A 27,967-nucleotide genomic window follows, 5' to 3' on the forward strand; every position below is an offset into this window, starting at 1 on the left:
CTCATTTACTCAAGGACTGCATGTCTGCCGTCATTTTGTTCACTCGTGAGATCTCTGGGACAGAGAGGGAAATAATTCATCTAAGGACAAACACCTTATTTCTAACAGGTGTAGTGAGCCTTGAGTAACTGTAACCCTGGGGGATTTCCTCTCTCAGTCTGTGATGCCTCTATAAGTCGAAGGTTAAATATGACAAAAGATATTCCCATGCCTGCCCCTTCTTCCTCTGCCATCCACAATCCCATTCCACCCTCCCTTATCATTCCAAGTCCCACCCCCCATTAATGCAGGTTGGGCAGAAAACAACCCTGCATTCTGGAAGATTCGATTCTCTTCCAAATGAGAGATGTTACTTTAATTGTCACAGTGTCCAGTATAACACAGCATGTTAGACTAGCCTCAACTTCACTATCAATTTAGCAAAACAAATATGCAGAGAATTAGAAACAACAGAAAATGCTGGAGAAACATAGCATCCATGATGATATAAGGTTTGAAAAAAGCCATACTAGACTCAGAATGTTAACTCCATTTCTCTCTCCACACCTGCTGCCAGACCTGAGTTTCTCCAGCATTTTCTAAGATTGTTTCAATTTCTACCATTTGCACTATTTTGCTTTTATAAGACAAGACTAGACGAGACAGGGAGATTATACATTCTGCACACACCAGGTGTTCCAACAACTCCCTCTTTACAGTATAACGTAGCATGTTAACCATTACAGTGGACACTGGCGATTAAAGTAAGATCTCATTTGAAAAAGAGAATTTTCTGCCCACCCTGCATTGATTGGGGGGTGGGACTTGGAATGATAGGGGAGGGTGGAATGGGATTGTGGATGGCAGAGGAAGGAGGGGCAGGCATGGGAATACCTAACGTGATCCCATTTTAAAAGCAAGATATGAATGCAAATTGTTGTTGTCTGCATCACATGCTGCACCTGATAAGTGAGTGATGGATCAGTCTCATGCAGAGTAGGAACACAAGGAACAAAAAGTAAAACACAGAGTCAAATATGTTTCATTTTAATATGTCATTATGCAATGATTTGGTATTAGCCTCCAGCAGACAGACAGTGAAGATACACAAGTATGAAACAAACCGTGCTCCATTGCCCTCACTGATTTTTACCTATAGTGCAGCTTGGTGATCATTATCGCCCTTGTTCATGTCCAATTTGCAAACACGGCACTTCATTTTGTGAAGCTGGAACCTCTTAAACTCAGACCATTGAGATCGGTAATAGTCAATCTCTCTATTCAGACTTCAGAAAGATCACCTGCAATTGAGCAGCACTCACCCAACTCAAAGGATCATGTTACAGAAAACTATAAAATTGCAACTCAGAATGCACTTTTAAATTGAAAATTATGGCACATTTGAGATATGACAAACCCATATGCACATACAGCACATTATTGGACAGTCTAAGCAGGCAGAACTCTTCCACAATTGCACTTGCATGAATTGTAAACACATTAATGTGCAATAAAGCTAGGATTTCACTGCTGCACCAACAGCACATGCCTCTGTGACTGATCTGAATCAACCCCCGAGCTCAGCAAACCATTGTGATGAACAGACCAAAGGAAATTGGATCATATTAATCTAGTCTCTTCTCTAGAATAAGTCAAATAACGTCAGCAGGTGATGTACCAACTCAATGGTGGAGCTCACCCTCCCCTGTGCCTTTACAGTCAGATCTGCTTGTGGAGGAGGAGAAAAGTAAAGGGCAAGACACCACCTTCTCCATACCAGCTTAGCAGCATGATCAAGGACACTGTTAGAATGGCTTTGCCAGGGGAGGGGGACACAGAAAATACCACAGAGTAACATTTAAAACAAGGCAGTCTTTTAAAAATAATACGCTGTCCTTCCACTTGTTAGGAATTTAATAATTCACGATTTGGTTTTCTTTCCTCACTCTCTCCCCAAAATCTTCTCAATAAAAGTCTTCCACATCAGTTACACAGTCAGTTAAGCCCATAATCAGTATTTGGTAAATTATCTGTCAAAGGACAAGGATCAGTTGATCTTGGTGGAGTCTACCTGAGCGCTAGTCTGGTTTCAGGCAGTGGGGTTTGGAAGAGTCCTTCTTGGATTGCTCACGGTAGTTTCTTCCTCCTTCACTCCCTACTATCCTGTCAGAGCACAGGGAAACTCTTGGCCTGCCTTGTCAGAACACCCTGCTTCCACAATTCAATTGGAACATGATCACGATGGCGAGAGCCAACGTGAATCAGGATAAGCCACGGAATTTAGTATTAGAGCCAAATCAGCTCCCTACTCGTATAGTTGGCCTTCTGATTGATACTGTACACGAAGCTATGATTGGAAAGGTATTTGGTCTGACAGGCAAGCCTCAAAAGTGGCAGTTCCCCAGCTGGCTCCTGTCTTGGGGCCAATGGACACAGTTCTATAGAACAGTTTAAGAGATCTATGATGTAAAGGAGGCAGGCTGACATCATCCCACCAAAATGAAAGCTTGGAAACATCTGATGGTTTCAATCCAGGTGGAAATCTCTGAATGGTGACATAAAACATTCCAGAAGTTCTGGTACTACTTCACTTTCGTCTTGCAAACTTGCCTCGACTTATCCCAGAAATCCACCAGCAACACGTTTTCCGTTCCAGCCACTACCACAGAGGCCAGCTCAGGACACTCTGCTCCCCTCTGAGATGAAACACGTTCAACCGTAGCAGCAGGTTGCATCCAGCAACCTCTCCAAAAACAAAAAAGCAGGAACATTGACAGAATTAAATTATTATACAACCGATTCACCCTATGTTTCAAAACACATCCAAATCTAAGAAACATGCTTTTCCACATAAAATGTTCACCAGAAGCATGAAGACCAACACAGCATCAGCAAGCAGTGATTGGTGGCAACTGCTTTGATCTTCACAGGAATGGCTTCCAGAACCTCCAGTGAGAACAAGTCATGGGTGCAAAAGAGCAGAACCAATGTCTGTAATAAGAAGCGCCATGCTGCAATCTCCTCAGCAGCCACTACTATCAAAGAGTATTTGCACGGTATTAGACATAGGCTTCCAAACCATTCTTCAGGAGGTGGATGCTCTTGGGAAATCTTGATTATCTGCCAAGTTCAGCTTTTGACTGAAAAGTAAATGGTGTTAAGGGTGAATGTAATCAACAGTTCAACATGTACATACAGCTGACACTCCTCCCCTCACTCATCTTTAATGTCGATGTGTAATGTAGTTTTTGTACTGGTCTTACCTATGTGCTAGACAAAAGTGAGGACTGCAGATGCTGGAGATCAGAGTAGAGAGTGGGGTGCTGGAAAAGTACAGCAGGTCAGGCAGCAGAGAAGCAGGAAAATTGATGTTTTGGGCAAAAGCCCTTCATTAGAAATGAGAGGCTTTTATATTACCTATGTGCTATTCTACATCACAGACTTAAAAACAGTCAAAAATCAAAATGTTGCTAACAGCAGAAAAAAACATTCACATCAGGAGGAAGATTTTTCTTGGGATAGGGAAGGACTTAGAAACCTGAATAATGTTTATCCATTAAAGGACTGAAAAATAGGTTATCTGGTCATTGTCACATAGCTCTTTGTGGGATCTTGCTGTGTAAATTAGTTGGTGCACTTATTAAAAACAAGAATGATACTGGAAAAAATGCAAATGGCATGAGAGAACCCTGACACATTCTAAGGAACATGCATGGTGCTACAGAACTAAGATTTTCTTTCTTTTGCTGTGGGTACAGCCTTGTTTATTTCTGCTTCATAACACAAAATGGTTCAACACATATGTGAAAGGATACATCGAAGAGCTCAGCTCCTCCAACTGCAAGAGAGACAGAAGAGAAAAACAAATGTCTAAAAGCAGGATTTGGAAGCCACTATACATGCTAAACATGCTCTGAGAGCAAGATAAAATCGCAATCCCTTCAGTGCATACAAAGGGGACCAGTTATCTGCATTGTTGAGGATCCCTGCAAACTCAAAACACAAACAAATCTGTAGTTGACACAGCAGCCAAATGCTTAACTGGAGAACCATGAAGGTTTGTCTTTTTTCAAAAAATGTTCTAATGCATGTGGGCATGATCAGCAACATTGGCATCTACAACTCAAGCCAACTTTGAGTGAGAGGGAAAGATATAAAAAGAGACCCAAGGGGCAACTTTTTCACGCAGAGGGTGGTACGTGTATGGAATGAGCTGCCAGAGGATGTGGTGGAGGCTGGTACAATTGCAACATTTAAGAGGCATTTGGATGGGTATATGAATAGGAAGGGTTTGGAGGGATATGGACCAGGTGCTGGCAGGTGGGACTAGATTGGGTTGGGATATCTGGCCGGCATGGATGGGTTGGACCGAAGGGTCTGTTTCCATGCTGTACATCTCTAGGACTCTATAACTTGTTCTCGGAATGCAGCAGTAGTGGGGAGCTACTTTTTACATCTACTGCATTGCGAGCGGCTGATGCAAGCTAGTGGAATACCAAAGACAGTCTTCTTAAAACAAAAAACAACAAATCACAGATTGGTGTGAGACTGGAGTCACATAAAAGGACCAAACTGGATCAGATTGCAGGGGGTCTGCTTTCCCCAGAAATAAACCATTGTGTTTTCAGCAATAATTGTCTGTACTGTACAAGGCAAATTATGCAAAGTGGATGAAATGAACAATGTATTTCTGGCAGTATCACTTGCTGGTGCATAGGAAAAGGAGACCTGCAAGATTCATCTCCTTTACTTATCCCACACCAATTGTAACAATCCAACATTGAGATCAGTTAGCCTAATCAAACCTGCAACCTCGCAAGGTCTGTGGTTCAGTCATTCATAGGATTGCTTAGCTGAGTTACCAGGAGAGCGTGACAACATGGGTTTTATTGTTTTAATCATCTTTCTTTTCTGTACAGCTTGAGCCCAATGTTTAGAACCCAGTGGAATTGGCTGTTTGTGATTGGGCCTTATGTTCGTTATTTTGTGAGTGGAACTTACGTTAGTTAGCAATTTATCGAGGTGCATATCCTGAGCCATGTTCCTCTGTTCCTCCACTGGCTCATCGAGGTCACTGTAAAGGTCAAAGTGCAGGCGAGCTAGCTTTTCTTGCATTTCACGCACATGCTCCATCTGTTCGATGGAACACTCATTACCTGCAATGACAGAAAACAAACATGCCCTAAGAATCAAAAAGGTGCAGGGGAAAGATTAGAAAATTAAATGTTGGGACTTGGAAAGGGGAGGAGGAGTAAGGCAAAATCATTTGTGAACAATTAACAAGAGAGAGATCCCAGCACCAATTCCTACGTAACACAGGTTTTTCACCTTCTTCTAACCTAACCTAACTACGTTTGATGCCTACTTTTCTGTCTTCTGGTTGCATTTTGCTATCCATTCTGCTTCTCACTCCCCGAATCCACATGCTCTAACCTTTGTCGGGATCCTACTATGCAGTACCATATCAAAACCCCTCTGAACACCCAAGTACATTACACCTGATGTTCAGCCTATACTTCCAGGACTGACCCCAAGGCCTAGCTGCAAAATCCATACAGGTGTGTATGTCCCAGAGAGAGCATGCTGGTGAGACAGAATGCACAAGTGTGAGAGCAAGAGCCCACAAACACAACAGAGAGCCTGTTGGAGAAAAACAGGGGTGGTTCATCAGCAACTAGACTAACTGCCATTCATGTCAAGATGAAGTACATCAGGAGCCGTACCTGAATACAAATCAATACTGCCAGCACGGGTGTACTGGGAGTATGGGTGGCAAATGGTAATGTCACGGGAATAGTAACCCAGACACCCAGACTAATGCTCTGGGGACAAAGCAGTAAGTAGAATTTAAATGCAATTAACATATCCAGAATTAAAAGTCAGTCTCAGTAATCATGAAACTACTGCAGACTATTTTCAATTGTAATAAAACCACATATACTTCACTAATCTTTAACACTTGGTCTATTGTAAATGTGACCTCAGACTCAAAGCAATGTGGTTGACTCTTAAATGTCCTCTGAAATGGACAAGAAAGCCACTTAGCTTCACTAAACCACGACGGAAAGGCACAAAGCAGATGGAAGGGAGTTGGCTGTGGTTTGTCAATCTTTTCATCCTAGGGCATCACTGCAGGAATTCCTCAGGGTAGAGTCCTAAGCCAAATCACCTTCAGCCCTGTGGGTGTATCTACAAAGGGGGAGTTGTGCTGTTCAAGAAGGCAGCTGATTATCACATTGTCAAGGGCAATAAGGAATAGGCAAGGAGTGACAGCCCTGCCAGTGAAGCTCATATAATGTAAACCAACAAAAAAACATTTCCAAGAAGGTAAAGCAGGGTTCATCGGACACCTATGCATACGCATATAATTGTCTAACCAGATTTCGTAGTTTCCAGCAGGGATCTTGCTGATCTGCACTCAACTTCACTTACAGCTAACAACTTTCAGTGCAGGGAGAAAATGCCAGCTTCAAATCAAATAGTGAAACCTAGTTTGCATTTTGAAGAACGTTAAAGACACTTTTTTTAAAAAAAAAAGCTTTGTACCAAATGCTTGAAGCTTTCCAGAGTGGAAGTCAGTTAGAAGGCTGAGCAGTCCTCGCTCCATCTCTTTCACATCGGAAACGTCAGTGAGAAAGGAATGCTGAAGAGGGGCTGACTGTGTACTCTTCCCAGCTATACTCTGTGGTTTGGGTTTCTCCTTTACCACCCTAAAGACAAAAGAAAGAAAGAAAACAAGAATGTAAGCGAGCATCGTTTAAAATGTACAGTCCTTCAGAGTGGGAAACCATGTCTGCATGATGCAGAGTGCAGACCATGTCAATGGAGAGAGGACGGCTTGAGCTCTCCACTCTTCAGTTGATGCTCTAGACCATTCCACAATCCACCTGTCACACATCTGTTCACTTCAAATCTCTGCATATCCCCCTTCACTGTTGACTATACCTCAGAGATAAAAAAACAACACCGGTTTATATCCTAACAGATTTATTTGGAAGCACCAGCTTACTGAGCGCTGCTCCCTCATCAGGTGATTGTGGAATAACTCCAGAACCACCTGAAGGGGCAGCGCTCAGAAAGCTAGTGCTTCCAAATAAACCTGTTGGACTATAACCTGGTGTTGCGTGATTTTTAACTTTGTACACGCCAGACCAACACTGGCACCCCCAAATCATGAATACCTCAGAGATTTTGTTTCACTTTTAGATATTGAAGTAGTGCTCAAGTTTACGCCATTACTATGATCAAAAACAGGAGTGTTGAAACAAACTCCTGGGGAACACCACTCCACCTCCCACGGCTCTGAAACATGTCAGTCACTAACGTTTGCCCCACGGCAGCCACACTACCACTGTTCCTTTACTCTTACGGGCTTTCATTTTCCGAAGAATCTATGACATGGTTATTTTGTCAAACATCTTTGGAAATCTGGATACATAACATCAACTTTTACTATCCCAACAATAAACTTGCACTGCCCTTTTAAAAGAACTCAATCAAATTGTTCAAACACAATTTGCCTTTAACAATTAAGTACAGACTTCAATTTTGTCCTGGATTATAGTCTCCAAAAGCTCTTCACCATTGATATTAGGTTGACTGGCTTATGGCTGCAAGTTTACAATCTTCCAGTGTTCTGACAGCAACCCAATATCCAAAGACTGTTGTAGAGTCCCTTCTTCTCGACCAGGAGGCACATATTCAAGTCTAACCCGTACCATTTCAGCACCACAAGCTCACAGTCCAACTGACTTCCCTTACTGATCAATCACAGCGACTGTATAATTTCCACAGCCATGAAAACACAGTAAAGATTTTGATTTCTTGATCATTTTGAGCTGAGTTACTGCAAGCTTCCATTTTACCTTGATAAATCCTACAATACAAGCTTTCGGTTCCTCAATCTGCAGCAGATTCAAGTCAGGCTGACAGTTGAGAATCTGTTATAGTTCATAAATAAACACAATTTCACTAAACTATCAGGTCTTGTGATGTCACTCACTGAGAACTTGACCTTTGGTGACCTGACCTTATAAACTATAAGAAAGGAACAAGCTTTCTCCCTAACATAAGGTTACTCCCCATCTTTCCAGTTGAGACTTTTGGACTCAGTACAGATCTTAATAACCATACATCACCAACGTATGCTTGGAAAATTCAAAACAAAACATCAACTGTTAAATGTGATTGGGCAACACTCATTGAACATTCCTGAGTCAGCCCAAAGCCACACTAATAATATACTTAAGATAACCCACCAAGTGTATGTGGCTCATGTATGCTTGCAAAAAGCCACATACTTTCATAGGCAGAGGAATACGTTCAAGCCTCACACCTTTTTGAATTATTTGGGAGCCAATAGTTCCCCATCCTTTTGCCATAGCAATGCTTCAGCCAGAGTTATTGCTAAATATTCAGCATCTTTTTCTCCTGCTGTATGAACTGTTTGAAATGCATAATTGTTGTGCTTGCCCTGAAGAATGCATAATGAAAAGCTTTGGAAACAGGTCTGTTGTTTCAAAAGTATTTGAAAAATACCAAACCACTAATTCGTTCAGTTCTGACAAAGGTCACTGACCCAAAATGTTAACTTTCTCCAGCAGTCTAAGAAACTTTTCTCAATGGGAGAGATAGAAAGGAGTATTATAAGCTTAACCAGAGAACTAGATAACAAGTTAATTTATTAGTAATGATAAACATCAAATATAACTTAAATGAGTGTTTTAAAATTCAGTCAGTAATCCTCAAACCACCACAGTCTGGAAGTGGGTTGAAAGTGCTCCAGCATGCTGACTCTCAGTTGGCCGCTGAAGCAAATTGCCCCAAACACAATGCAATGTTTAATTAATACAGACAGATTTAGAAAAGGCATTCTGTGGATGTTAAGCAGCTGACTGACAATCACCATCTGGGCTTGTATGGTTAAGGCACCAGCAGTTACAGAAGTGAACCAAAGCTCCTCATTTTACCTGAAGCTTAGAAAGATTTTGACTGTGCCCCAGAAGATCAGTCATGATCTAAGTGAATGGTGGTGCATACCTGAGGAGTGAGTGGCCTACGCCTGTTCCTATTTTCTGTGTTCCTATGACATGCCCATCTATATGTAAGAACAGACTACAAATAGACTTGTGCTTTCTTTTTAAAAATAGAAAATTACAAGATTGACTTGGACCTTTTAGGTTTGTCTAAAGCAAAACGCGTTGAACATTGCACACCAAGCTGAAATGACGTCCATTATCTCAGAAACTGCATCTTCAGTAAACTGACCAAATAAGATTAATAACATGGGAAAATAGGAGTAAGCTACAATACTGATATCCTACCACAAGAGGGAGATTGGCCAACTGGAGCATTCAATCTACCGGACTTCGCCCAACGCCTAAAGTTGGCAACGGAGAACAGCCTTTTTAAAATTTAAATGATCCAATCAGTTACCATATTGTTGATTCTAGCATTTTAACTGCACTATATTAGAATGCCAATTAGAACTGGACAAACTTCTCCGTTACATCCCTACACAAGGAAAAGGGAAAGATTTCAAACCAAATTACTAACAGCATTCAGAATATTTAAAAGATTTGAAGTAAAATATTTGCACTTTTGCTGCTGAATGCCTCTGATATCCCTGCTCAGTGGAAGGCATGGGTTGAATCTCACATGTGCTCCTCTAACTCTATTCCAACCAAGTAACAATTCAATTTTTCTATAAAACACAATACATGATCACTGATCATAAACATACATTCAGCACTTAGAACAAAACTCACAAAAAAAGGTAATTTGACCCATTGTGTCCATGTAGGCTTTTTGAAAGTAAATCTCACTAGCTTCCCCACAGCCTCGACTGTGTTCTGTTCAAATATATTTGTTAAATTCCCTTTTGGTAGCAAATATGCTTTGGCCATTCTTTTAGATAGTGCATTCCAAATAATTAGAGCATGCTCTCAGAAATAAAGTCTTAATTCCTTATTAGTTCTTTTGCCAATTCCTTAAAATCTGTGACAGTTGCTGGTAAACTCCTGTTGTTGGTAACAGTTATTCATTATTTATCACAAGATCTAATTAAGTGTCAATATATGGACGGATTTAATACTCCTATTCTGACCTCCTCTCACTACTTTCACTCTTACTGCCAGAACAATTAGTAACTTCAAACGTAGGAAATCACAGAAAAAATTCATTTCTCAAAACTTACCCACGTAATTGATAAAACTAGACATGATGCATCACTCAATGCAAGGTGCACAGATACTGTATAAAACAGAGTGGAGCATCCTTTTCACGCAGAGAATTGTGTGTGTATTGAATAGCTGCAGAGGAAGTGGTGGAGGCTGGTACAATTACAACATTTAAAAGGCATCTGGATGGGAATATGAAGAGGAAGGGTTTAGAAAGATTTGGGCCAAGTGCTGGCAAAAGGGACTCAGTTAATTTAAGATACCTGGTCGGCATGGACAAGTTGGACCAAAGGGTCTGTTTCCTTGTTGTAGGGTGAACATCTTTCTCTACATCTTCAGCTAAATGCATTGATAACGGTCAGAATATCTAGACAAGACCATATGAAATAAGGGCTGGAGTCAGCCATTTCAGGGATTCAGGGGATCATGGGTGATGTGATTGTAGTCTTAATTCCACTTTCCTACCTGCCCACTACAACCTCAACAACCTTGCAGATTAAAAAGACTGGTTTCATTTAGTCTTGAATACATTCAATGATTCAGCTATGAATGCAATCTGGGGTAGTGAATTCCAAATACTAAATGAAATTCCTCCTCAACTCAATCTCCCATAGGAGACCTCTTATTTTTAAACTGTGTCCCCTTGTTCTGCATTTTGCTATGATAGTAAACATCCTCTCAGCACATGATGTAATTTGACAATTACCTGAACTTTCTCCATCTCTCCTGCTATGTACCACAATTAATCACTAGTTCTTTAACAGCTCAAAAATACTGTGACCAGCCAAAAGATTCTGAATGGCAAAGTCTATTACTAAACTGTACCACAGCAACACAACTGAAGATAGTACAAAAGCTCCAGACAACGAATATCAGGCTTTATTGTATTCAAACCTGAATGACAGCCCAAACCTACTGTGGATGTTGACATACATTTCTTCACTTAAAAAGAAAAACAAGACCTGTCTGCATTCCTCCAGCTTTGTACTGGAATACCTCGAAATACTTGCTGCTAGGCAACATTTTTTGTCACAAGCCCAAAGTGTGCAATTTGGTTGGTTGCAAAAGCATCTGAAGCAACCAGACTGTCCAGGCAGAGTATTTATTAAGAACAAATACATTGAAAGCAGCAATAGCCATAGTTTTTCCTCAATGCTGTAAACAGATGTTAAAACGACTAAAAGATCAGGTGGCATTGAAAGTTAGAAATTTGGATTTTTGTTCATTTAGAAGTTGGCTTATAATGAAATAATTACGACACCATATCCTCCTTCTCTTTTGCCCAATCTTAAAATTAGGTTGAGCTTTCTCAGGTCAAATCCTACCTTATAGAAATCTGCCTGTGCCTGAGCACAAATTAACAATCTCACTCAGATCTTATTCCTTTTCATGCTCTTGCCTTTCAATGTGCCTTGCCCATTGCTTCAATACCACTTGTGTAGGAAGATCAAACTCCATCAGCACTCAAGTATGTTGAGGTCATTTCATTGCACAGGTCCAGTAAAACCTTTGTGCATTGTTATATTGACATGGCCTAGTAATAGGCATTTTGAAAGAGGTCAATGGCCATAAGATTTTATGAAATGCTTATAAAACTGCCATACTAAGGGGAACTCTTCTGTAATGTTGGTACAGTAAAGGGCATTTCAATTGGTTTTAACTGTTTTATACTTCATCAGGGAAGTTTTAATATTTAGAAGTGAGAACACAGGAAAATGTTTCAGTGCCCTTCACTCACCCCAATGAGGGACAATATGTATAAAATTAAAATACAAAGAAAGATTAAAACATTATTTGAGACAACACATACTTCAGCAACTGCAGAAAATGTTATAATGTATATGAGAAATGAATGCATTGGATTAAAATGCAAACTTGTTTACTAATCTCCTTGGAGGGATAAAGTTTACTAGCCCGGCCTACATGTGATAGCAGTTCCATACCAATCTATGGTTCATGTTTTAACCCTTTCAGAGAGATAGAGAGCATTTGTTGCAGAAGGTAGCTCACCACCACCAACTCAAGGTGAACTGGCTAGTGAACCTCATTTTGGTTATGGGTAAAGTGTTGGAAAGGATTATGAGAGATAGGATTTATAATCATCTAAAAAAGGAATAATTTGATTAGGAATAGTCAACATGGTTCTGTTAAGGGTAGGTCATGCCTCACAAACCTTATTGAGTTCTTTGAGAAGGTGATCAAACAGGTGGGTGAGGGTTAAATAGTTGATGTGGTCGATATGGATTTCAGTAAAGCATTTGATAAGGGTCCCCATGGTAGCCTTTTGCACAAAATACCGAGGCATGGGATTGAGGTGATTTAGCAGTTTGGATCAGAAATTGGCTAGCTGAAAGACGACAGAGGCTGGTGGATGATGGGAAATGTTCATGCTGGCGTTCAGTTACTAGAGTTGTACTGCAAGGATCGGTTCTGGGGCCACTGCTGTTTGTCATTTTTATAAGTGACCTGGATGAGGTTGTAAAAGAAAGGGTTAGTAAATTTACAGATGACACTAAAGTCAGTGGAGTTGCAGACAATGTGGAAGGATGTTGCAGGTCACAAAGGGACATAGATAAGTTGCAGAGCTGGACTGAAAGGTGGCAAATGCGGAAAAGTGTGAGATGATTTACTTTGGAAGGAGTAACAGGAACACAGAGTCCTGAGCTAACGGTAAGATTCTTGGTAGTGTGGATGAGCAGAGAGATCTCAGTGTCCATGTGCATAGGTCCCTGAAAGTTGCCACCCAGGTTGAGGGGGTTGCTAACAAGGTATGTGGTGTGTTAGCTTTTATTGGTAGAGGGATTGCGTTTCGCAACCACAATATCATGTTGCACCTGTACAAAACTCTGGTGTAACCGCACTTGGGGTACTGCATACAGTTCTGGTCACTGCATTACAGGAAGGACATGGAAGCATTGAAAAGGGTGCAGAGGAGATCTACTAGGATGGTGCCTGGTATGGAGGGATGGTCTTATGAGGAAAGGCTGAGGGACTTGAGGCTGTTTTTGTTAGAGAGAAGAAGGTTAAGAGGTGACTTAATAGAGACGTATAAGATGATCAGAGAATTAGATCGGGCGGACTTTTGCCTCGGCTGGTGATGGCTAGCACAAGGGGACATAGCGATAAATTAAGGGGTGATAGAAATAGGACAGATGTCAGAGGTGGGTTCTTTACTCAGAGAGTACTAAGGGCATGGAATGCCCTGCCTGTAACAGTAGGAGACTCACCAACTTTAAAGGCATTTAAGTGGTCATTGGATAAATATACGGATGATAATGGAATAGGCTAGGTTAGATGGGCTTCAGATTGGTTTTACAGGTTGGTGCAACACTGAGGGCCGAAGGGCCTTTACTTCACTGTAATGTCCTATGTTCTATGGTGTTTGGAACAACGTATAACTTTACATTTATATTTTGCATTTTGCCTTTTAAGGAGGGGAAAATATGGTTTTAAGCTTAAAGATGCTTTTGTGAGCAGTTGGGGAGGAGTCTGAAGCCTGTTTGCATGTATGCATTTAATGAGGTTTTACAACAGATGAATTCAGCTCCTTGCGCCTGTTCCTCCATTCAATGAGATCATATTTAATCTGTGACCTAACTGCATATACCTGCCTTTGGTCCATAGCCCTTAATACATAATTTTTTGTTTAACAGAAGTATCACAGAGTTCTAAATACCTCAGACTGTGTGTATAGAAGTACTTCCTCACACCTCTCTCGAATAGTCAGACCCTAATTTCTTTTTCTTCTTTATTCATTCATGAGCTAGGCCAGCATTTATTACCCATCCCTAATTGCCCAAAGGGCAGTTAAGAGTCAGCCACATTGCTGTGGGTCTAGAGTCGCATGTAGGCCAGACCAGGTAAGGATGGCAGATTTCCTTCCCTGAAAGACATCAGTGAACCAGATGGGTTTTTCCCTGATAATCGACAATGGTTTCATGGTCATCATTAGACCTTTAATTCCAGAATTTTATTGAATTCAAATTCCACCATTGACCATGGTGCAATTAGAACCTAGGTCCCTGGAACAGTAGCTGAGTTTCTAGATAAACTAGTCAGAGATAATACCACCAGGCCATTGCCTCCCCTATATTCTCAGATTATGCTTGCTAATGTTATGGACTTGGCCAGGCTACTCAAAATATTCTTAAGCAGGCAGTCCCAGACAACAACATGGCAGTTTATTTTGGTAAGCGTACAGTGAAAATTACCCGGGGTAAGATTGACTACTAGAGTTTAAAACAGACAAACATTTATTCACAAAATTACATAATGAAATACATAGAACAGAATAAAGGACCCCTACAGAACTCAGTCTATCCAACTAGACTTAATTATGCTGTTCCGAATATACACAACAGTCTCAATAAGCAAACACCATTTAAAAACCAGTCAAAATGGAACACAAGGTTGAAGTTGATTAAGTGGGGGGGGGGGGGGAGAAAGCGAGAGAAGAGGCGGGGGGGGGGGGGGGAAAAGAGAGAAGAGGCGGGGGGGGGAAAGAGAGAGAAGAGGAGGGGGGGGGGGGGGGTGAGAAGAGCTTCCACACAGCTCCTTTGTTGAACTTCCAATCAGTTCAAGACTGAATTAAACTGCTCAGCTTGAGAGGTGACCACTCCCCTTTCTTTATACAGGTCATTCTAAAACATGACCACTTTTGCCTGAAGTCTCATCTGTTTACATATAAAGAAAAAGCCTCTCAAAATCCTTTTTATCTCTGTACCAAACCAGACTGATTGGAGCTCGACCCAATTTATTGATCTTTTTTTCAGAGGGACAGTCTCCTTGAGCCAAGGAACAGCTTTTAGGAAAAAAAAGGGACTAGCTTTGTGACACTAATTCTAGCATGGAAATAGTTTATCATTCATAGAATTGGGACAGTGTGGAAGCAGGCCATTCCGCCCATTGAGTCCACACTAACCCTCCAAAGAGCAACCCATCCAGACCCACTCCCCTATCCGATCCCTGTAACCCTGCTAACCCACCTAGCCTGTACATCCCTGGGAACTATGGGCAAATTAGTAATGCTGATCCACCTAACGTGCACATCTTTGGACTGTGGGAGGAAACCAGAACACCCGGAGGAAACCCATACAGATGCCGGGAGAATGTGCAACCTCTATATAGACAGCTGCCCAAGGGTGGAATTGAACCTGGGTCACTGGTGCCGAGCAACAGCAGTGCTCACCACTGTGCCACCATGCCACCCCCATTTATCTACCCTATCTTTACATCTTGAAGACATTAATCAGATCACCCTTTAACCTTCTAGAGGTTAGTAGTTTGATACATTTGAAAATAATAGGAAAAACTACACTGTTGACTGGTAACAGGGGTGCAGGAGTGTTACATTAAACTTGAGTACAAAATCCTGCAAGCTACTGCAAACTGAGCATAGGGACACTGAAGTTAAGTTTGCAGTTTGTTTTAGGGGTCTCAGGAAGAGATACCAGCTGAAAAAAGGCACATCTGGTGAGTGTGTTCAAAATTTGCTAGAAGGAAACCAGTTGCAGCTGTGTCAGCCTGAACAAGCAGCCCCAGTGTGGAGATGGTAGTAAATCTTCACTGAGGTTTTGATGTTTTAAAGATAACTCTGGGATAAACGGAAAAGCACAAGCTTGAATCCTTTTCTGAAATCTTTCTAAACTTTTGTCTCTTGTAATATAGTTACTGTTTTAAAATCTTATTTAATAAACATTTTATCAATAGTTTTAAAAATACACTGGCAGAACTTTATGCCTGTGTTCAGGAACTGACCTCCATGGTTGAGTAAAAAAAATTGGTTTAACTAGCCAGGTTTCACTCATTGGGATCATGATAATGGGCAATAAATCGCAGCCTTGTCAGATGCCGATATTGCAAGAACGAATTTTAAAAAACATTACCTTTTCAGCTTCTGTTTTGGAGCAGCTGTCTGTGTGCCACTGCTTAAGCCCACACTCTTACTGGGTACTGTATTTTTCTTGTTGCTCACTGGAGGATGATGCTGATGTGTAGAGGTTTTAGGGCTCCTGCGTTTCATTTTCTTTTCCTCCATTCTGCTGACTTTTCAAAGAGAAAAGTCTGTCTGCAGGAAAGTAATTTAAATATTAAAAAGATCTTAAAATAACCTAGCTATCAGCCGTTACCTCAGTTGCATTTTCCAATAATAACAATTCAACTTAAGCTTTTATAGAGAAGGCAAAGTTATCAAAGGTGATGGATTAGAGAAGATTCTCTACAGTGTAGAAACTGGCTATTTGGCCCAACATATCAAACCACGTGGGAAACAATAAAAAAGAAATAAGATCAAAAGAGGGGCATGGATAGGATAGGATAAATAGACAAAGTCTTTTCCCTGGGGTGGGGCATCCAGAACTAGAGGGCATAGGTTTAGTTTGAGGGGGGAAAAGATATGAAAGAGACCTAATGGACAACTTTTTCACGCAGAAGGTGGTACGTGTATGGAGTGAGCCGCCAGAGGAAGTGGTGGAGGCTGGTACAATTGCAACATTTAAGAGGCATTTGGATGGGTATATGAATAGGAAAGGTTTGGAGGAATGTGGGCCAGGTGCTGGCAGGTGGGACTAGATTGGGTTGGGATATCCGGTCTAACCTGTCCATGCCGACCAAAGGGTCGGTTTCCATGCTGTACATCTCTATGATTCTATGAAAAATTTCATTGCTAAAATTGTCAGTAGCAATTTTAAACACAAAGAATTTAAAGTAATGACTAAAGGCTCTTGTGACACAGTGGGAGAGTCACCACCTCTGAGTCAGAAGGCTTGGGTTCAAGTCCTCTGTGCTCCAGTGGTGTGCCATAACATCTGAATAGGCCAATTAGAAAATATCTAAAATAACTTAAGCATTGTAACCAAGTTGTGTGCTGTTATCTAGAGAAAGTGAGGACTGCAGATGCTGGAGATCGGAGTCAAAAAGTATGGTGCTGGAAAAGCACAGCCAGTCAAGACAACATCAGGTGAGCAGGAGAGTCGAGCATAAGCATTCCTGCTGGAGAGCTTATCTGCCAATTGCAGCTCAGTTGGTAGCAGTCACCAGATCATCAGGTTCCAATCCCACTCCAACGTTGGAGCATAGAAGGCAGGACTGATCTTCCTGAGGCAGGTTCAAAAGGTCCTATCTTTTGGCTGAGAGATTAATCTAAAGTATGCCTGCCCCCTCAGGCAAGATCTAATGATGTTACTTTGAAGAAAACCAGGGGTGTTATGCCTGATACTTTGGGCAATATTTATCCCTTAAAATCAGCAAAACAGATGATCTGGTCATTATCACATAGTAAGCTGTCACAGCAGCAATCAGCAAATTGCATTTCCAATAATGTACAGTATTTCATTTGTTGTCCAAAGTTAAAAATCACACAACACCAGGTTATAGTCCGACAGATTTAATTGGAAGCACACTAGCTTTCAGAGCGCTGCTCCTTCATCAGGTGGTTGATAATGAAGGAGCATCTGTATTGTGCGATTTTTAACTTTGTACACCCAGTCCAACACCGACGTCTCCAAATCATCATTAGCTGTCAGCAGATTGGAAATTCTTGAGGTTATAAAAAGGTGCTATATAAATGCATGTTATTTTTCTTTCATTGCTGCAGTGATTAAACTGCAAAAGATCACTTTATTGTATCTGAAGTATTATGAAAAAATGTTGAAAAGCTATTTCTATCTTGTCTTAGAAACTTAAAATGCATGCAATTGCTTTCATTACCCACTCTGACTGAGGTCACCATGAACATCCCGCCTTCTCAACCTCACATGAGGTTGAGTGATGTTTAGATTAAACCACCACCAGTTCTCTCTCTCTCTCTAATGAGACAATAGTCCTATGGTCCTCTAAGACTATGGAAACTTTTCAGCTTGGAGTTAATCTCATGTGGGCAAATAATTACTTGTCTTCTCAGTCTTCCCTTCTCTTCAGATAGCAAAGGCAATCAATGTCTCTGATCTAGCGGCCATAACTTAAATACAAAATACAGAATCAGTGGATTTGGAAATGACGAGGAAAGCCCACACCTCAGATTGCTGAACATCCTGTTTTGGCTGACAACTCAGCCACAACTACAAAATATTCGCTCGCCTTTATCTCTCCATTGCAGAGAACCAGCAGCAGACACAAGAACTAAAATTCACCTGAACGTAGAAGATCAACACATACTTTGGGGAAAAGAACATAACCATTGCATTATTACTGCATCATTACTGATTTAACATACCACATCTATATAATAAATGCTCAGAAGAATTGGAAAGTGTCTTGAACACGACATGCTACTACAAGGGCGGCACAGTGGTTAGCACTGCTGCCTCACAGCGCCCGAGACCCGGGTTCAATTCCCGCCTCAGGCGACTGACTGTGTGGAGTTTGCACGTTCTCCCTGTGTCTGCGTGGGTTTCCTCCGGGTGCTCCGGTTTCCTCCCACAGTCCAAAGATGTGCAGGTCAGGTGAATTGGCCATGCTAAATTGCCTGTAGTGTTCGGTCAGGGGTAAATGTGGGTTGTGCTTCGGCGGGTCGGTGTGGACTTGTTGGGCCAAAGGGCCTGTTTCCACACTGTAATGTAATCTAATCTAATATTTAAGCTTTTTAAAATTCATTCACAGGATGAGGGCATCATTGGCTAGTCCAGCATTTATACAGAACGTTACAGCTCAGTACAGGCCCTTTGACCCTTGAAGTTGCACCAACCTGAAATTAATCTGATGCCCAACTAACCTACGCTATTCCACTATTATCCATATGTATGTCCAATGCCCATTTAAATGCCCTTAACACCGGCGAGTCTACTACTGCTGCAGGCAGGCCATTCAATGCTCCTCCTACTCTGAGTAAAGAAACTATCCCGATATCTGTCTTAAATCTATCACCCCTCAATTTAAAGCTATGTCCCCTTGTGTTAGCCTTCACCATCTGAGGAAAAAGGCTCTCACTGTCCACTCTATCTAACCCGCTGATTATCTTCTACATCACGATTAGGTCACCTCTCAACCTTCTTCTCTCCAACAAAAACAGCCTCAGTTCCCTGAGCCTTTCATCATAAGACTTTCCTTCCATACCGGGCAACATCCTAGTAAATCTCCTCTGAATCCTTTCCACTGGTTAGCAAGGTTAGATCTCACGGAATACAGGGAGAACTCACCATGTGGATACAGAACTGGCTCAAAGGTAGAAGACAGAGGGTGGTGGTGGAGGGTTGTTTTTCAGACTGGAGGCCTGTGACCAGTGGAGTGCCACAAGGATCGGTGCTGGGTCCTCTACTTTTTGCCACTTACATAAATGATTTGGATGCAAGCATAAGGGGTACAGTTAGTAAGTTTGCAGATGACACCAAAATTGGAGGTGTAGTGGACAGCGAAGAAAGTTACCTTAGATTACAAAAGGATCTTGATCAGATAGGCCAATGGGCTGAGGCATAGCAGGTGGAGTTTAATTTAATGAGAGGTGCTGCATTTTAGGAAAGCAAATCTTAGCAGGACTTATACACTTAATGGTAAGGTCCTAGGGAGTGTTGCTGAACAAAGAGATTTTGGAGTGCAAGTTCATAGCTCCTTGAAAGTGGAGATGCAGGTAGATAGAATAGTGAAGGTGTTTGGTATGCTGTCCTTTATTGGTCAGAGTATTGAGTACAGGAGTTGGGAGGTCATGTTGCAGCAGTACAAGACATTGGTTAGGCCACTGTTGGAATATTGCGTGCAATTCTGGTCTCCTTCCTATCGGAAAGATGTTGTGAAACTTGAAAGGGTTCAGAAAAGATTTCCAAGGATGTTGCCAGGGTTGGAGGATTTGAGCTATGGGAAGAGGCTAAACAGGCTGGGGCTGTTTTCCCTGGAGCGTCGGAGGCTGAGGGGTGACCTTACAGAGGTTTTGAAAATTATGAGGGGCATGGATAAGATAAATAGGCAAAGTCTTTTCCCTGGGGTCGGAGAATCCAGAACTAGAGAGAGTAGGCTTAAGGTGAGAGGGGGAAGATATAAAAGAGATCTAAGGGGCAACACATTTTCACGCAGAGGGTGGTACGTATTTGGAATGAGCTGCCCAAGGAAGTGGTGGAGGTTGGTACAATTGCAACATTTAAAAGACATTTGGATGGGTATATGAATAGGAAGGGTTTGGAGGGATATGGGCCGGGTGCTGGCAGGTGGGACTAGATTGGGTTGGGATATCTGGTCGGCATGGACAGGTTGGACCAAAGGGTCTGTTTTTGTGCTGTACATCTCCAAGACTCTATCTTTCCTATAATGCGGAGACCAGGACTGTATGCAAATACTCCAGGTGCAGCCTTACCAGTGTCTTGTACAGCTGAAGCACGACCTCATGGCTGCAAAACTCAATCCCCCTACCAATAAAAGCTAACACACCGTATGCCTTCTTAACAACCCTATCAACCTGGGTGGCAACTTTCAGGGATTTATGCACCAGGACACAAAACTTCTCTGTTAATTTACATTGCCAAGAAGTTTACCTTTTGCCCAGTATTCTGCATTCCTGTTACTTCTTCTGAAGTGAACTACCTCTCACTTTTCCACATTAAACTCTATTTGTCACTTCTCAGCCAGCTCTGCAGCTTATCTATGTCCCTCTGTAATCCACAACTTCCTTCGGCACTATCCAGAACTCTGCCCATCCCTAATTGTCTGGGAGGGCAGTTAACACTCAACCACTGCTGTAGGTCTGGAGCCACATGTAGATTATGTCAGGTGAGAAATACATTAGAATAGCAGAATAGGGTGAATAGCATAGATATATTTAAGGGGAAGATTAATATACCAAGTAGAAAGAATATATGCGAATAAAGGTATGGTGGAACAAAATGGAAGGTGGCTCATTTTGACTGAATAGCCTGTAATATTAACATCCTTTTGAAGGAAGTGAGCTCTTTTCTGGTGCAGGCTAGAAAGTTAAAGACAAATTGCATCTCTCACATTGTCACTGGCCTATTGCTGCATTGCAGATCAATATAAAATTCAAACATCACTGCTGTCGATGCATTTCCCTCACTTGTTGTCTTCTGATATCCACCCACAAATACTTAGAGTTCTTTGATCTTGTGCTGTGTAACACGGTGACTCAGTGGTTAGCACTGCTGCCTCACAGCGCCAGGGTCCCAGGTTCGATTCCAACCTTGGGCGATTGTCTGTGTGGAGTTTGCACATTCTCCCAGTGTCTGTGTGGGTTTCCTCCGGGTGCTCCAGTTTCCGCCCACAGTCCAAAGATTAGGTGAATTGGCCATGCTAAATTGCCCATAGCGTTAGGTGCATTAGTCAGAGGGAAATGGGTCGAGGTGGGTTACTCTTCAGAGGGTTGGTGTGGACTTGTTGGGCCTAAGAGCCTGTTTCCACACTGAAGGGAATCTAAACTGAGTAAAGCTAGTCTCACTTTCATCCCATCATATGACTTGTAATAGTTTAGCCTGGCACACATATTTAACCCTATAACTGTACTGGTTCTGCAGGGTTTAATGTGCTTGGCAGGCTAGAAGTGGTTGTAAGTTTGCTCACTGATGTCTCAGATGTTTCATTACCATACTAGGTAACATCATTAGTGCACCTCCGGTGAAACGCTGGTGCTCTGAACCACTTTCTATTTGTGTGTCTTGGTCTGTTAAGGTGGGTGATATAGTTTCTGATTCTTTTTCTCAGAGATTGGTAAATGGGGTCCATTTGTTTATTGATGGAGTTCCAATTTGAATGCCAGGCCTCTCGGAATTCCCATGCATGTCTCTGTTTAGCCTGCCCTAGGATGGATGTGTTATCCCAATCAAAGTGGTGTCCTTCTTCGTCCGAATGTCAGGATACTAGTGATAGCTGGTCATGTCTATTGGTGGTTAGTTTCCTGTACGTCTGTCCCATGTATGTTTGTTGCCGTCCTTGCAGGGTACTTTGTAAATGACATTGGTTTTGCTGGTTGCTGATACACGGTCCTTTAGGTTCATCAGTATTTGTTTCAGTGTGTCAGTAGGTTTGTGGGCTTCCATGATGCCAGAAATGTTACCACCCACCTTAACAGATCAAGACACAAATAGAAATCGGGACAGAACACCAGTGCTTCACTGGAGGCTCACTGATGATGTTACAGAGCATGATGAAGAAACATCTGAGAACAAATCTACCAGCTCAGTGAGCAAACTTACAACCTGAACTTCAACCTGATCTACAAATCTTCTCAAACATCGCAGGCTAGAACAGGTTTTGGGATCTCTCAAGCAAATTACAATTGCCAAGACTGACATCACCAAAGTACTGTACATATTCTCTATTTTTCCCCCATTGTGCTACAGTCGGTACAAGGTTGGGAAAGAATAGAGAATATAAGACCATAAGACATTGGAGTGGAAGGAAGGTCATTTGGCTCATTGAATGGCAGAGTGGACTCAATCTTGGCTGATGGGCATTTCAGCGCCACCTACCTGCACTCCCCCCCCATATCCCTTAATTCGTTGCGAGATTAAGAATTTATCAATCTCTGCCTTGAAGACATTTAACGTCCCGGCCTCCACTGTGCTCCGTGGCAATGAATTCCACAGGCCCACCACTTTCTGGCTGAAGAAACATCTCATTTCCATTCTAAACTGACCCCCTCGAATTCTAAGCCTGTGCCCACAGGTTCTAGCAACACTGCCTGGAAGAAACAAATTCCCAGCGTCCACCCTTTCTAAGCCATGAATTATCTTATAAGTTTCTATTAGATCTCCCCTCAACCTTCTAAACTCTAATGAATACAATCCCAGGATCCTCAGACGTTCATCGTATGTTAGGCCTGCAATTCCAGGGATCATCCATGTGAATCTGCGCCGGACATGCTCCAGCGTCAGTACATCCTTCTTGAGATGTGGGGCCTAAAACTGAACACAGTATTTTAAAATGCGGCCAAACCAGAGCTTCATCAAGTCTCAGTAGCACTTCGCTGCTTTTACATTCCAACCCTTGAGATAAATGACAACATTACATTGGTTTTCTTAACCACAGACTCAACCTGCAAGTTAACCTTTAGAGAATCCTGTACTCGCAATCCAGAGATCTCTTTGTACCTTGGATTTATAAATGTTCTCACTGTTTAGAAAATAGTCCATGCCTGTATTATTTTTCCCCAAAGTCAAGACCTCGCATTCTGTGCATTATCCAATATGTATGCTCCTTTGGTGATGTCAGTCTTGACACTTTCGCAGTACCAATCCGTTTTCTGTGCTACAGCAGGTTACACTTCCAATGTACTGTGCCTCCATTCAGTGATAGACACTAGGACACAGATTCTGTACTTCATCTTAAAGAAGAACAGCTTATCACAAACAAGTTGTAGGGATACGGAGGAGAGGTTGAAAGAAATATATAATCACTTACAGCCTTTATAACAATCAGAACATCAGATTTGTAATCAATTGATTTCATTTAATGTTACAGTAGGACAGATTAAGATGACGACATCTCCTTTTATGTAAATTCTTTTTTCCCTGAAGGTTGGCAGTTCGTGGAATTCTTTCCCAGAAAGTTGTGGAAGTTACATCATAGAATTTTCTTCAAGGCAGAGTTAAGTAGATTTTTGATAGACAAGGAATTGAGGGCTATGTCAGGCAGGCAGGTTTGCGGGTTGAGAAGTTTAGAAGCTTGCTTGTCTCAGGGTCTTCTGAACTGAAAACAAAGCCAATAGTCTTACATGCTTTCTCTACAGAGACCGTTATCATTCCAACAATATAAATATCTTTCCATTAGTACCGCCATGATTCAAAGTCATTTGCTCTCTGACAACACGCTGGATTTAATCATTGGGCTGAAGGACTCTTTTTTTTTAAAAAGAAAATCCTTCACAGAATTAGCCAACACCCACATGCATCTATTTTGAAACCCAAATTCCACAAGTCATATTAATATAAGTATATATAAATAAATTGCACATCTTTCATCAAAACCATTAGACTACTGAGAAGAATCAACTATTTCTCAAACAATGTTCATTCCCTTGTCCCTCTCCCAATTAATGTCAAGGTTTTAATCCGATACAAGCTGCCATTCAGTGCACCAACCCAGGGACCTACTCAAGTGTGATCTGTAACCAGCAAGTTGGTTAATCTTTTCTTAATTGTTAAGTGTTATTTGACAGCAATAAAAATAAGAAGTGAATTTGCCCTCCAACCCACTCAGGTTTAGAAAGACATGTAATCCCCACTGCAAGCAAGATGAGACCAGATAACCCAGCAAAGCCCTGCCATTTTCCTGTCATGTGGAGTTAGACTACATTGCATGGAAAGGCAACAAGAAACAACTGTTTCAGTTAGGGTTATTTAGCCTTGATCAATGATGCCTCAGATCAGTTACTTTAGAACTACACGACAACGGGATGAAAAAAGCAAATTCACAATATTTTTGGATATGTTAGGATAAGATGCACAAGTTCAAGGTTATGAAGGGAACACTTAAGATGTGTTAAGTCTTTGTTTATTAGATTCCCTACAGTATGGAAACAGGCTCTTTGGCCCAACAAGTCCATACCGACCCTCCAAAAGAGTAATGGACCCAGACCCATTCCCCTATCATGTATTTACCCCTGACTAGTGCACCTAACAGTATGGGTAATTTAGCTTGACCAATTCACCTAACCTGTACGTCTTTGGATTGTGGGAGGAAACCTGAGCACCCGGAGGAAACCCACGCAGGGGAGAATGTGCAAACTGCACACAGACAGACAGTCGCCCAAGGCAGGAATCGAACACAGGTCCCTGGCACTGTGAGGCAGCAGTGCTAACCACTGAGCCACTGTGCCACCCAATGATGTGACTAACAGCTGGAAAGAGACTCGCAAGGTCATTAATCTAAGATATTGACAATTAAAGAAGCAGATGGTTGGAGATAAATTTATCCAACATGTCAATTAAAAACAAAAATATAAACCAAATATTAAAAGCTAATAGGAAAGATCTAGAGCTCCCTCTTACACTACAATAATTGGCTACTTCATATTTGAAAATGTCTTGTCTTCCTTAGGAGGCTAAGAAAATTCAGCACATCCACAAGGATTCCCATTTTTATAGATACACCATAGACAGCATCCTATCAAGATGCATCACAGCATGGCACGGCAACTGCTATTCCCAAGACTGCAAGAAACTAGTGAACACAGCCCAGTCCATCATGCAAACCAGCCTTCCACCCATTTATTCCAGCTATACTTCCCATTGCCTCAGGAAAGTAAACAACATGATCAAGAACCCTCCTTCCCCTATTACACACTCTTCCCACAGGCAGAAGATATCATGATTGAATACATGTATGGACAGATTCAAGAACAGCTTCTGCCCCGCTGTTATCAGACATTTGAATGGACCTCTCATGCTAATTTTGATAGCTCCCTCTCTCTCTGCACCTTCTCCCTGGCTGTAACACTATATTCTGCATTCTGTTCTGCTACCGTGAGGCACTTGGTATGGTACAATCTGCCAGTACAGCATGCAAAACAACATTTGCATTATCCTGACACGTGACAACAATAAATCAAGTGGAGACATTAATTTAAGCAATGGCAATTATTCAAATCGAACATACTACATTTGAGCAGAGTTTTATTTATTAGATTAGATTACTTACAGTGTGGAAACAGGCCCTTCAGCCCAACAAGTCCATACTGACCCGCCGAAGCGCAACCCACCCAGACCCATTCCCCTACATTTACCCCTTCACCTAACACTACGGGCAATTTAGCATGTTATAAACAAGTTTGAAAAGGCTTTTGAGGGCTCATGGTGCAGTGGTAGTGTCTCGACTTTTGAGCCACAAGGTCGAGGTTCAAGTCCCACCTGTTACAGAGGTCTGTAATGTTGATAAAGCATTTTCCACCAAAAACACCTAGGGCTCTTGTGGCACAGTACCTTCAAGCCAAGAGTATATAATATTATTTCTGAACAGGTTGATTAGGAAAAATATCCACTAAGAATACAAAGCTCCTGGTGGATTCAAGTGTAGGAACTGAAAGATATATAGTACTAACTTAATTTAGTTGGTAGCACTTTCATCACAATTTGTTTGGACCACACAGAAGCTAACCTACCAGAGGGAGGCAGAAAGAACGCTATATTTTCAGATACCTACTCTTTCAGAAGAAACTTTGCAATGAGCCACTTTTCAAATACTCTGCACTTTCTAATAGCTGTAAAAGGCACTATAGTAATACAAGAGGAATGATGTTTGCAGAACACTTTGGAGATAAGGAGGAGAGGAGAGTAGTAGGCCACGCAATGCAGCCCACATTCACTCTGTGGCCCATGGATGGTCTGTCGATATATTCACTGCCGGTGACAGTTTACGGTGATGATCCTCCCAAAAGGGCAGAGACCAACTTGGAGACAGTGATCCGTGATGGTTTGTGGAAAGTAGTGAGGCAGACACAACAGAGAACCGCGGGCGCCTTCCTTACCGGGATCCCCAGCCCTGCTGGTCGCTATGCTGCAGAGAATGGCGCTGGACTAGCCCAGGACATGACGGGTCAGCGAGGCCGGCGGGTGGCCGGGGTGACGGTCTGTGCGCCTGCAGTCGCAGGGGGAAAAGGCCATGGAAAGAAGGCCTAGGCCCAGAAGCTTCGGGGGAAGAGAAAGGCCCACCTCCAGCGCCCGGGAGGAGGGACATCCACCGCGACAACCAGCCGAATCAACCTGTCCTCGATCTCCCGGTCTCCGGAGGGTGTGAACGGAACCTACCGTCCCGTTCCTCTCACTCCCCAGGTCGCGTTAGCAGGGTCAGACCTTGGTTGTCATGGCACCACCCACTGCGCCCTCTACCCCGGAAAGCTTCCCTTTCCGCAGTCGGGCATGGTGGGAGTTGTAGTTCTCGCCTGCCGGGCGCCCATACAGATCCTGGGGAGAGGAACTACATTACCCGGAGAGCCTTGCGGCGGCTGCCAGGTGCTGTTGGAGGACAGGGTACAGGTGAGGGAGAGAGAGAACAAACTTGGCCAAAGAGCTTGAGTAGTGAAAGCAGGCCCAAAGCTTTCACATTCTTCAAAGAGTATATGTAAAGTGGACATCAATGTCCACATACAGTATGAGTCCACACAAGTAATAAAACAAGTTCTGAAGAGATAATTCACCTCAATAAGTATTTAGAAGACAAGGAACTACAATCAGGTACTTTGGGGATAGGCAATTCCCTACAATAACATTATACTGTATAGAACAATTCAGTACAACAGCATGGTTAAAAAAATAGACTTGTGTTTCAATTGCTCGGATCACCACCTCTGGATGTCCCAAAACACTTTATGGCCCATGAGGTATTTTTGAAACATAGTTATTGTTGTAATGTAGGCAGCCTATTTTCACACATTCCCCTCCAACAGCTATGTGATCGTGACAAGATTATCTGTTTTGTGACTTTACTTGAAGTATAAATGTTGCTGAGTGCTGCTCTTGTACACTTTAATCCACTGCATATAGGTTATTTTGCTGCAGTGACAAGATATAGGGGAAAATAGTTACATGTTGAGCAATTCATAATAGCAGCCAGATGTGTGTTACCTTATATCAGGATCTAGATATAGTATGCTTCAGCACAATATTTAACATACAGTCACTTTACCTTATATTTACTTTTTGTAGGAACTTACACCACAGTTAAATATTGGGCAACACACAAGACTAGGTAAATATAGATAAGTTACTATAATGAATCAATATAATTAGTCTCCGACTGTACAAATATGTGGATGGCATTATCGAAAATACGTGATTTCACCTAGTCAGCCATCGGCAAGATGAGGAGGAAATAAATCAATGGAGGCTTTCAGTTCCAAGCACAAATCAGTGATGCTACCCCGCCCTGACTTGAAAATGCAA

The 27,967-nt window shown here is 42.0% G+C and overlaps 1 protein-coding gene across 2 annotated transcripts; it reads right to left on the reverse strand.

The window, feature by feature from the left end:
• Positions 1-1,010: 1,010 nt before the first annotated feature.
• ccdc28a (coiled-coil domain containing 28A) lies at positions 1,011-26,919 on the reverse strand. 2 transcript variants are annotated; one of them, XM_072580332.1, is made up of 6 exons: positions 26,554-26,918; positions 16,043-16,224; positions 6,526-6,689; positions 4,981-5,135; positions 3,795-3,817; positions 1,011-3,119 (listed from the first exon to the last, which is right to left on the reverse strand). In XM_072580332.1, the coding sequence occupies exons 2-6, from the start codon at positions 16,192-16,194 to the stop codon at positions 3,065-3,067; spliced, it is 549 nt and encodes a 182-aa protein (XP_072436433.1). In that variant the 5' UTR covers positions 16,195-16,224; positions 26,554-26,918; the 3' UTR covers positions 1,011-3,064. The 2 variants fall into 2 exon arrangements, with proteins under 2 accessions (XP_072436433.1, XP_072436434.1); XM_072580333.1 differs by lacking the exon at positions 3,795-3,817 and having other exon boundaries at positions 26,554-26,919.
• Positions 26,920-27,967: the final 1,048 nt, after the last annotated feature.

This window comes from Chiloscyllium punctatum, chromosome 11, assembly GCF_047496795.1.
Source record: "Chiloscyllium punctatum isolate Juve2018m chromosome 11, sChiPun1.3, whole genome shotgun sequence".
NCBI classification, from domain to species: Eukaryota; Metazoa; Chordata; class Chondrichthyes; order Orectolobiformes; family Hemiscylliidae; genus Chiloscyllium; species Chiloscyllium punctatum.